Source organism: Heloderma suspectum, chromosome 4 (genome assembly GCF_057233095.1).
Source record: "Heloderma suspectum isolate Gila_16-S chromosome 4, 16-S_ref, whole genome shotgun sequence".
NCBI lineage: Eukaryota > Metazoa > Chordata > Lepidosauria > Squamata > Helodermatidae > Heloderma > Heloderma suspectum.
Genome location: NC_139461.1, coordinates 69,234,605 through 69,246,899, shown reverse-complemented (window position 1 = coordinate 69,246,899; position 12,295 = coordinate 69,234,605). Strand labels below are relative to the sequence as shown.

General features: G+C 39.3%; 1 protein-coding gene across 1 annotated transcript in view; it reads left to right on the top strand.

The window, feature by feature from the left end:
• Nucleotides 1-386: 386 nt before the first annotated feature.
• The window catches only part of LOC146346984 (gamma-1-syntrophin-like), a 51,306-nt gene continuing 39,397 nt past the window's right edge, over nt 387-12,295 (top strand). Inside the window, exons 1-3 of the mRNA XM_084851457.1 lie at nt 387-439; nt 4,442-4,576; nt 7,313-7,369. Coding sequence (XP_084707583.1) covers nt 413-439; nt 4,442-4,576; nt 7,313-7,369 — 219 coding nt within the window. The 5' untranslated portion in view covers nt 387-412. The remainder of the gene's footprint in view (nt 440-4,441; nt 4,577-7,312; nt 7,370-12,295) is intronic.

The window sequence follows — 12,295 nt, the reverse complement described above, 5'->3', positions numbered from 1 at the left end:
TTTTCCCCCTATGGGCCTTTGCATCTTATATGCTCACCTTTATATTGAAGCATAAGTCATATGAGTCAGTGAGATTCATATTCAGAACCATGGACTTCTGAATTGTGGCGATGTCACCAGCAAAAAATAATTTGAATGACTGGTATGTTGGGAGATACTTGGAAACAAATTAACCTTTTTTTCATATTTGATGAAACTATCTAGCATACTTCTTCAAAGCTGGGTACCTCTCTGTTACCCTTCACTCATTGAGGCATTCTCAGGAAGTTTATCATTCCTTCTCTTACAGCATCTGCATACTGTAATTTGTTTGCTTAATTTATAGAGTTCATTTTAATGCTTGATAGCCAATAATTCGTTAAAATAACGCCCTTTTTCTCTTTTAGACAAATATATCTTGGTGCCATAGCACATGGATTTCAGGACTGCATGTGAAGAGGTAATGTCAAATTTTTGTAATGTGAAACACACACACAGGACTATTGTGTTCTGTATATTATAATGATAGATATTAGTTGAATTAATTAAGTAAGCTGTTTCAGGGAAAGCAAAATGTAGTTACCAGCTAATTTGATTTGGGGGAACAATTCTTCCCAAGTGTAGAAAACATATCAAGACCATAATACTGTCAAACCTTACAAAAAATGTATTTAGCACAGGTTCACCACATCCAATATTGTATCTCCAATTGTAACAATTTTACAGTAATCAATGAACCATGAAAATGGTGTGTGTGCACACATGTGCATTTGTTTACCATCACCCCCACTCCCGATTTTGGCCTTTGGACTATGAGTCTACAGAGGCTGTGTTCTTCAGTCTCCTGTTCATATCTTTCTACATTTCATTTACTGGTCCTTTGCAGCTAAACACCCTACCATTTCCTGCATTTTCCAGGTTCTATTTCTCATTAAGAACTAGGCAGTAGGGCATATAAAAATGTTGATAAACGCAAACACATGAATAATGAAATCATTATCACTAATTAAATGAATATTTAATCTGAGTTGGCTTTACCTTAAGGAGTTAGATGCTAATAAAATATACCTGCATAATAGAAAATATTGCATAGCTATTGGAATAAAATGGATTTGTAATTGAAAATTTCCAATGCTCTATATGTTCAATGAAACACCACCATCTAGTGGCTGAATTATAGCACAATGGTGGCATTTCACACTGCTGATATGGCACCATTGAGGTTTATTCTAGCTTATCTCTGATCTTTTTGAAAGTGGGAGAAAGGGGAGAAAGCATGGGAGGTGTCCTGGAGGTTGATGACTTTGTGTAAACGACCTGCAAACTTCCATGAGTGACCAATCATGAGCATGCAATAAATTGCTCATGTAGAGAAGCTCTAGGCACATGAAAAATAGTGAACTAGTGAAAGTGAAGGACAGCCCAATGTTACACATGTCTGCTCATACGTCCCATCCTGCCATCATGCAGAGTGAAAAGATAGCTAGAGCTGAGTAGAGAAACTAGGGCTGGGGATAAACACAGAGGCCAGGAGTTGGAGAGGCTGTGTGCTGCTGGCAGGAAAGAAGGAGGCAAAGGAAGTCATCCCCCTCCCGAGAATCACATGCACTTTTAAGAGTATAGAGATTGCTCTGTGTGTGTGTGGGGGGGGGGGAATCTGCCAAATGCAACTTTTCCAAATATTGCAGAACTATGAGAAGAAAAACCAACACCTGATAAACATCTCCCTTTGATGCATCTATTAAAGGGGGCCGGTCAGGATCTGGACACAGAAATCCCAAGAGTATAATGAGTTCAAGAGGTAGCAGTGTGTGTGACAGTGGAGAGGGGAAAGAGAGGGAGTTTTAAAATTTATTTGAATTAAGCTATTGCTGAAGGCAGGAGAAGAAGCAAATCCTAGGCAGAACTGTTCTTGGCCTTCCCCTTCCATGAAGCTGATTACTGTTGGTATGGTGGGCCCCAAGTAGTATCACCGAGCTTCCCTCCTCTCTTTATTTCTGAAGTTGAGGATTCTAGTAAAAAAACTTCTTTATTTCAGAAGTTGAGGATTCTAGTAAAAAAAGTGTAACTCAAAACGTGAAACAGAATGTATTTCAGATCAGCATGTGTTTACCTGGCTTTATTAGATCTGAATTAATTAATTAGCTGCCTTTCAGTTCTTAAAGGCAGCTGCTTTCAAGTGGGAAAGGAAGGGATGTAATTTAACTGAAAATTTAATTTAGAGATGCATTGTACAGCAGCAGTTGAAAATCATATACAACCAGGGCCTTGTTATATTTTAGCGTTTTTCAGGTAAATTAGATTTTTCTGCACATGTGCCATCAGTCACTCGTTGGCCAAGAATAGTTTGCTTTTCTCATGCTTGACTTCCTTGTTCATACTGTGAATAAACTCTGCCCATGTGCATCACAATGCTGACTTCCATTTTAATTTCATTGTGGTGCTTAATTATGTCTACTGTATGTGCCGCTTAATTCTTGCCCCCAGCATAAAGCTTCTCAGGAGATTTTATAGGGTAATCAGCCAAGTGAGAAGTGTGCAGTCAAGTAAAGCAAAATGACTATATAAACAATTTAACAATTCTCAAAAATAATTTTACCTCAGGCAGCCCTCAAATTAATTAGGAGCTATTGGGATGCTTCTAGGAATGAATCAGTAGGTGTTCCCTCCACCCGTTAAACCTTGCTTGGCTGAGAGAAGTTATAATAATAGCATGAAAATATAGCTGTTACACAGTGCTTCCAGAATTACTTTTGTTCTTCCCTTCTCCATATCTGATATTTCAAGCACTGTGGATGTCCTTTAGTCCATAAGCCAGGGAGCTGAAACTCAAAGAAACACATTTTCATTATGCTTTGGAGCACTCCTTGATTCATGTGCTTGAGCCCCAACAGTGGGGTGAAGAGACTGAAGTCAAAAGCTGGGAGTCAGTCATAGGTTTCCAACATTGGAAGCATGCCTGAGACATCAGGGATGGGTCCCACAGCCCAATATGATCTTGCTGGGGTTAAGGGATATCTGTATTTTCTCCAATGGGCTGAGGCATTGGCTATCTGTAGTAGTAGGGGCATCGGAGTCTAGATCAGAGATATGAGCCAACCGTCACTTACACCATGTGTTCCCTGGCTTGAGGAATTAGTGGCTTCCCTCAGACACTTCCACAGTTGGCTTCTTCTGCCTCTCTCTCCCAGCGATTTCTAACTCTAATGCTGGCTATGTCTCACTTGAGAAGCCAAAACCTGGGGACTGTACTTGATCAGCAGGATGGAGACTAACTGGTACATGTGTTTTATGCCATGTAGGAATGGCTGGAAAAACCGATTGAATGATGCTAGACAGTGGAGGGAGTCTTAAGTAGCTGTAGTTTGGGGCAGAGAAGTCTTTGGAGTCTGTTGGTAGGAATGAATGGGTAAACACTAGCAGCACTATCCTTCAGGGCTCAAGATTTACCGAGAGGGGCAAGCGGCAAGGGTTGAAGCCAGAGATCTTAGAACAGGGCAAGTATCTACAATACAGGTGCCTGTTCAGGATGTCTAATGAGCATGTGAACTCCGGTGCAAGGAAGGAAAGTGCCAGTGTAATAATTGGCTGAGTGTCCTTGTTGAAACCAAGTAAGAGTAAAAGGGATACCATCCTCTTGGCATTGTAAGATAGGCTTTAGGGGCAGTAGTCTGTGACCCCCATCATCCATTTCAAATTGCCATCTCTTGCCCTTGCTTGGAATCTTTCTTTCCAGATTGACTGGCTCGATTTAGACATCCTTCAGTTAATCAGTCCACAGACACAAGCTATGATCTGAAAGCCACTTGAACTGAATTTCTTTCCATGCATAGAGGAGCTATTAGATTATAGCCATAAAGCAGGATGACTGGAATCCTTCATGGTGTTTCAGTTCTCTGCTGTGATCCCAGTTAAGCTCCTGGCTCATGAGTAATCCTAATACTTCTAATTAGGTTAATCAGAGGCTGTACGATTAACATAGGCTTGCCTTGGTGACACTCTGTATTAAGCAATGTGCAAGGCTGAACTCATATGCATTGTGATGCTGGATACTGAAATACGTGCCTTGGTATTGTAAAGGGGGATTTTTGCTCAAGATGATGCTAAAACCAAGTGCTTGTTAGATTGTTAGCAGGGCTCATCATCTGTTACTGATGTACAGAACCCAGATGTGTGGGTAGATGTTATTAACTGGGTCACTCTTTGAGCCACTAAAATGTTACTACTGATCAGTGTATCCATATAATTGTTTCGATATTTCTGTTTACTTCTATTAACCATAGGAATTTCAGCCAATAAGCTGAGAGATCTGTTGAAATGTACTATCCTCCATTGATGCTTTACTGAATATTCCAGTTTAAAAACTAAAAAAAGAAGAAAAAACTTTTTGAACCTATAACATGAACAATCAGTATGCAGCTTGGTAACCAAGGAAACCTTTTTCTTTCTTCATCCATTGAAGACAAAGACAGGGATTTGTTTGCTGCAGGATGGTAACCAGGAGCCTTTCAAAGTGCGGCTGCACTTAGCCAAAGATATTTTGACAATTCAAGAGCAAGACGTGATCTGTGTGTCTGGCGAACCTTTTTATTCCGGTGTAAGTATCCTTTTCTTCCGTGGTTTCCAAAATGGGTATTATACATATTGTGCTTTCACAGTCCACTCCTGGTGTTCATTGGGATTGCCAACATATATAAAACAGGAACAAAAATAAATAAATAAATATATAAATAAAAGTGGTACAATTTCTTGAGCCAATATACTATGTTCTAGAAAGAAGCTGTGTAATACAGCTATATAGCAAACCCTGTTGTCATCTTGATGCAGTATAAATTATACAACCATCATTTGGGGGGTCAATCCAGTGAATGGTCCTTGTGAGTATTCGCGTAGCTCCTTCATTTGGAATGGATAAGTCTTCAATGCCAGCTGAGGGATCAGAGGGCAAAGAAGTGCCTGTAATTATTGTCCTTTGCTGCTGTTGATTTCATAATGCAAGACCACGTCACCAGTTAGTAGTCCGTATGAAGTGGCTAATAGGACTAATAGAACAGATGCTAAACAACAACAACCCACTGATCTTCGATGCTAATGCGATTAGAAAAACAAATACCTGTACTGAAGAAGTTATTACACCAGTATTTGGCTTTCAGTGTTCAAAGAGGAAAAAGTATGTGGGCAGTATCCAATGCAATACTACCACTAGTGTAAATCATGTTGTGCTAGTGTAAATGACCTCTGGCTCAGTGCCAGTACTGCTTGCTAGCACAATGGGTTTTCCAGGGAAACTCATTATGCCAGCCAGTGTTACTGCCCAATATATGTGTGTCCATCCTGGTCTTGTAAGGGTCACATGAGGCTCAAACCACAGTCCCATATCTTTTACCCTCTATAAATTCTCTTCCTATCTCACAGCAGGATTCCCATTCATTCTTATTTATTTTACTATTACCTTAATATGGATGACCCCTAAATCTAACTCTTACTTATGTTTAATACTGTATGTCATCATTTCAAACTGGATGTCTTTTTGGCACCTTAGCTTGAACATAGACAGTACCTAAATTTTCTAGATGAATCCTACTCCCTCCTATCCCACTTTCACTATAGTTACTATCTTCCTCCTTTAACATACTCTCAACCTTGATGTCTTCTTTGATTCATGCCTATTCTTGTGATCTCCATATCAAAACTTCCATGCCTTCTTCCAGCATTTCCAAAATTTGCCTTTTCTGTCTAAATTTGAAAAGCACATCCCATGTCAAATTCATAATGGATATGGAGCCTTAAAAAAAAAAGCTGAACGCTTTTGTTGGTTCTCAAGTCAGGTAGACTTCCTTAAAGTTCACTTGAGCAGCAAAGTCTCCTGAGCTCTGGTGTGTCCTTTAGTCCTGCCTTCTGGCTTGCTTCTTGCTCCTGACTTGCTCTTCAGTCCTGACAACTGGCTTGTCCTATGGCCCCTGGCTCATCTCAGACCACTGCCCACAGCCCAGCACTGACATGTGAAGAGGATGGAAAGAAGACTTGAAAAGTATCAAGAGGAGAGTGAATTAGGAAAAAGTAAGACACTGGGAATAAAAAGCAACACAAATGAGCTTTTGCAGGAATGAGAGTAGAGAGTAGAGTGATGGGATAATAACCATGATATCCAAACCTGATCTTCCTTCAAAATAAAGTATGAGAAACAATGGCTTGCTTAAGAAAAAAAACTGATAGAGATTAAAAGGTTGGTTAAGTAAAGATAAAAAGGTGGAGAACAAACCTGAACAGGAATCTAAAATGGGAAAAAGTCAGGAGGAGAGATTGTGCAAAATAAAGGTTGATATTAATAGCTGAACATGAACTAGACGAAAAAGAAGAGTAAGATACAGAAGATGAAAAGGAAGAAGAAGAACCGCGGAAGAAAACAATGGTAGAAAAAGATGCCAAAGAAGAACAAATAGTGAATACTTTATTAAGAAAGTATGTAGCAAAACGCTTGAAGCAAAATAGAAGGGATTAATGGAAGAGAATGTCAAAGAAAATAATTGAGGCTGCAGTCCTATTCACATTTACCTGGGAGTAAGTCCCACTGAATTCAAGTGGACTTACTTCTGAGTGGACATGTCTAGGCCTGCACTGTAAATGTAGTGAAGCTATTGTGGCTGAGAAACTAATTTACCAGAAGCAATAGAATCAAGAGAGCATAGATTTATAATAGAGGAAGCTGGGAACAAAATGGGACTTTTGCCAGAGTCACTTAGGAACTCTGATGTAAGAACAGAAACGGAAGAGCCTTGCTGGATCAGAGTAAAGACATATCTAGTCTAGCATCCTGTTCCCCACAGAGGCCAACCAGATGTTTTTGGAATGCCCATAAGCAGGACATAAGCACAATAGCACTCCCCTGTTGTTGATCCCCAGAGGCATGCTGTTGCCTGCAGGTTGCATATCGCCATCACAACCAGTAGCCATTGAAAATATCCTCCATGAATTTGTCTAACCCTCTTTTAAATGAAGAGTGACACACATGGCTATCAATGTGGAAATGGATTTCTATCAAAGGGTGAGCCCTTGATAGTCACTTGCTGGGACTCACCACTTCATAGAGCCCTTCATTAGGAAAATGTATAACAAAATGTCCTGCATAATGTACTGCCTTTAAAATCCCAAGCTGAATACTTAGTGTCCATCTCTCAAAGGCTGCTGTAGATTCAGTCTTGTGTAAGACTAATAGACCTCCAACAGGAAGATATAGTCTACAGACCAAGAGCAGCCAATTCAAGTGTGATTGTGTATATTTTCATAAGAAGTATTTAATCTAAATCAAATTGAACCTGGTTTACCTTTTCAGGAAAGAACTGTAACAATTAGAAGACAAACTGTAGGAGGATTTGGATTAAGTATAAAGGTAGTGTGTGTTTTCCCATTTCTTTATACAGTGTATTAGAAATTTATTTTATCTTATAGGGAATATATTTTATGAGATCAAAAGGTGATTGCCTGTATTGTTACCTGCACTTTCAATGAGTCCTGAATAGGGATGTATAAGAAATTCATTTTAGTTCATATTTTACCATAATTTACCCAGTTCACACTTCCCGGAAATGAATGCAGACCCAAACACAATTTGTATTCAAGATGCATATATTTCCAAGCTTGCAGTGGAATTTGTGGACCAACAAAAAATTGCATTTGAAAAATGCCTGGATTTTAAAAATGCAAATATGAAAAAATGCATGGTTTTGAAAAATGGTCTCATACACAATTTAAACTATGGAAAAAATGCATATGATTGTAAATATTCATAAAAATTAGGGTTGGATGAGAATTTCATTTCAGTTGGCAAATCACTAGAAAATGGCCCGTTTGCAAGTCTGAAAGTGAATGAGAGTGCATGTTCTCCCAAAATGTGCGCAAATTCCCAAACTTGTGTTTGCAAAATGCACAGCTTTTGAAAACTGCACAGCTTTTGGAAAAATGTACATTTTTTCCCATTTGTGAAAGAACCAAAAAGCAGGTCTCAAACAATAGTGGGAGCAAGCCAAGCTTTGAAGTAAAGTTTGAAGATAATGACAGTGCATTTGAGCATGCCTGGTTCTCCCATCTCCAACAAAAATATGCCCAAAAGTCTGTGTGAAAAGAAAAAAAGAAGCTCACAATCTGATACAGACTCAAGTCAGACTGAGCTTCAAGGTGGAATTTGGAGAACCTCAGGGAGCTCAAGTTTTGCTGATTTGTACATCCTTAGTCCTGAAAAGGTTCATTAAGTGTTTGTTTACCTTTACAACAGGCAATCAGTTCAAGCTCTTTTTTTCATAGTTAATGGGAAAGCAAGCAGAGGCAGTATCCCATTTAGATTCACTGTGTGCTTATAAGGTTTGAGGTATACATATGAAGGGCAATCAACTGCACACTCTAGTCTTTTGTTAAGCGGCACTTTAATTTTAAGTGCTTATTAATGAAGGCTAAATTACCATGGCAGGCACACCGTACAGCCATCAATAATACTGTATTAATTTTACAGTTGCTTGTTAATAAAACTGAAAATGGTAATGTTTCTCCATTGTATTTATTGTGCTATAGGTGGAACTAATCTATGTGTATGTTCTTTCCATGTATCTGTCTTTAAAAAGCTTAGGAAACTTAAAGAAAGGAAGAGAATTTCCAATGACATACCTTCACTCTGAAGCACTGTATAATGCAATGATCATCTTTTTCCTTTCTTCTAAACAAAGTTATTTATCACTGTAAGACAGCAGTGAAGAAATAATCAGATTTTACTGTCCATGAAACAAGAGCATTAATCTGTTTCCCCAAAATAACCTTATACAATATGATTTAGGAAACAAAGTAACATGCTGTTCTCTTATGCTGTCATTGGTTAGGAAATTGCTGAAAAGGAAATTTACAGTGCAATCATATACATGTCTACTCAGAAGTAAGCTCCGCAAAGCTCAGTGGGACTTGTTTCCAAGTATGTGTGTACAGGATTGCAGCATCAGTTCTTAAAATTTAAAATTAGTCTAGTGTGTTTATCATTCTCATATAAAAAACTCCCTAATTAAAGCTAAATTATGATTGGTGCACTATGGCTAAATTCCCATAAGAATAAAGTTAGAAACAAACAATATGATTGTTAGTTTAAAATTATTACATATTATTACTTTTTGATGGGTATCAACATATGGATGAAAAGTAAGAAATGAGAGGGAAGAAGCAATCATTCAGCCCTTAGACAGCATCTAGGATTCCTCGGTCTGAGGTCAGAAATAGTGCTCTGACCTCAGAGGGGGGAATCAGAGCTCCATCCCCACCTCCCTCCCCTTTGTAGCAATCTCACAAAGAACTGTGCTGGCTGGTCTCTGAGGTCAGGAGAAGGCTTCGGAGAAGGCGAGAAGGGGACGTTTGGGGGGGGGAGGGGAGGAGACTGGAGTGGCCATGAGAGGAGCAATCCAGCCTCCTTCCCTACCCCTCTGGAGCTTCCCAGCTATATTGGCAAAAAAGCCCATCTAGCGAAAAATGCAGAGCAGGAGGACTGGGTGGCAATGACCTAGGATGATCATAAGCCTCCGAGTTCAGGGGCTTATGATCATGTATTTGTACCTGAACTTGGAATCTGAAACTTCAAAAATAGGTGCTGTAATTTTTGACATTGATAAAGAATATTCAGAATTTCTAGGCAATGGAAAATAATTAAATTCTAATATTTTTGCAACAAAGGTGTCCACTGCTTTTTAAACATAAGAAGGTGGTTGCTTTGGACGAAATCCAAAAATTGCATTCTCATTTCATACGTTCAAAGTTGACTCCGTCAATTTCAAATGGCTTGCGAAATGTTCCATATACCATCCTGATGCTGTATGTCCCAAATTACTGCTCATGACTTTTAATCAGGGTTCAGAAGCATTCTTGGGTTTATTCTGACCAGTGTTAAAATAGATGGGAACAGAAGGAATTCACATGAGAGGACGGAGGGAATGTGTGATCAACTCCCAGTCTGTCAACGTCTGTGTCAGCCCATAGATGCTCTTCAAAATAATTAGTTTTTGCCATTTCTTTGTGCCTCTCTTCCTGACACCTTCTTATCAGTGCTTTCCCATTTGAATTGTGTTGTTCACACACACATTTGTGGCATTAATGTTTGGGTTCATTGAAATGTTAATATAAACTAAGAGTTGGATCCAAAATGCCATAAGAGGGTCTGGTGTACAAAGTATCACTTGAAGCTCTCTGCATTTTAGCCATGAGTTTGAAGAAAGCCCTAAGACCCCTGTTTTTATCTTTGCCTATCTCTCTCATCAGCGCTCTCTCTCTCTCTCTCTCTCTCTCTCTTTCCAATTGAGTAGAAAATGTTAATTTTCTCCCTCTGCTCCTGCCCTGCAGCCCATTTTCACTAAAGATTTGCTTCCTTCTTCCCAATAGAGTGAGAGAGAAAAACATCTCAAAAGGCAGATTGGCTCATCCTCCCCAGAGAATCAGCATGGTGTATCCAGCCTTCTGCAACCTGGTGTCCTCCAGATGTGTTTAAGTACAACTTACATCATCTGTAGCCAGCACAGCCAATGGCCAGGAGATAGGGGAGTTGCAGTCCAACACATCTGGAGCATGCCAGGTTGGGGAAGGCTGCTGTAATGGAAAAAGTGTTGGGTATCTACTGAGTCCATCTACAAACCATGACTAGGGATGGGAGAACCAGGGAAACTCGAGCTCACTGAAATCTTCTAAACTTTACTTCAAAGCTCAGTTCAGCTTTCTCCCATTCTTGTTTGTGACCTGTTTTTCAATTTGTTCAGATGGGAAAAGTTGTGCATTTTTCAAGTTGAGAAAGCTGCACATTTTTGGAAAGTTGTGCATTTTTCAAGTGCACATTTTGTGAATGCAATTGCAAGTTCAGGAATTTGAGAACATTTTCAGGGGACATGCGCTCCCATTTGCATTTGTGTTCAGGATTGCAAAGAGGACATTTTCAAGTGATCTGCAAACTGAAATGAAATTCTCATACATCTCTAACTGTGACTACTCGGCAACCTTTGGGATCACCCTAATGGTCCTCCCAGTGGTCTCCATCAAGTCCTAGCATTCCAAAGTAGTCACCTGTCTGTACATCTGTTTCCTAAGTTCCTGTCTGACTCCTCCATCTTCACTGTTCCTTAGGGCTTCCACTTGACCCATGCTTCCATTTCTAAGATTCTGGGTGCCTCAGGTCCCAAAAGTTAACTCCTTGATCTGTGAAGGGAGAGTGCTTTTGTTCAATCAAATAATACCCACCTTTCCAAACACGCAGTTACCATGCTTTACCAATCAGTTGAAACTAGTTCTACATAGGAGTAGTAACATGATAGATTCCACAGCCAAGTCCTATTGGAAAAGCTGTAAAAAACCTAGCTTGCCTTATGAATGTTGCCTGGAGAATCAGTTGGACCCACTTTGTACAGGGTAGTTCTATTTCTACATAAAGAAACTGAAAAAGCCAACAGACATTGGGAGAAAAATCATTGACTGAATACACTCAAAGCTGCTGTTAGATCTGTTCTTGTGGATCATTCTTGTGATGCTTCAGTCTGCCACCCCTTAAGTGATGAGTTTTCCTAAGAGCCTTCTGTAATGGTGACATGTCATGACGTTGCAATATGAGCAATCAATCAATCAATCGGTGTACTTCTTGGCACATGAAGTTGCAAGACCTACCTGATAAAGTAATCATGTGAATTGAAAAGTGCAATCTTGGTGTGGAAAGGACAAACAAGTCTAGGTATTTGAGTCTGTTTCTAAAGTAAGCTTATTTATACATTCAAAGGGGTCTTTTGCAGGGAGAGGGCTGGCAAGATGTATAAATGAACTGTCTAAAAATGAGGAGATCTGACTTCAGCTTATTTTGTTTCCCCCTTATTTTATTTCCTTTATGGAGCATCTGTTGTTACCTGTCTTAGAATTCTTCCTTTCTTTTGTTCCAGATTTCTTATTCATTTTCTTCTTACTGATTTTTCTGCATGTAAAAATGGGAAAAAGAGAACCCAAAAGTAACAAAGAAAACCTTCACATTCTCTTTAAACTGATGTCCAAAGGTCTTGCTTCCTGTCATATGCTTTTCTTTCTCTGTTCCTTGTCTGAGTAACAAGAAAATGATCGCAGCATGGCCTCTGTTTCAGAACTATGCCCATTTCCCCTTTTATAAAGTGGTCTTGATATTTTAATCTGTGGACAATCTTGGGGTGCCTGCCATGATTTTGCTTTCTTTTGTCAACAGTTTCTCATTGTTCTTTTCACGTCGTGCTCTGTTGATGCTGTCAACATGTTTTTTCCTCCTTAACAATAGAGTTGATTGCATTGGTAT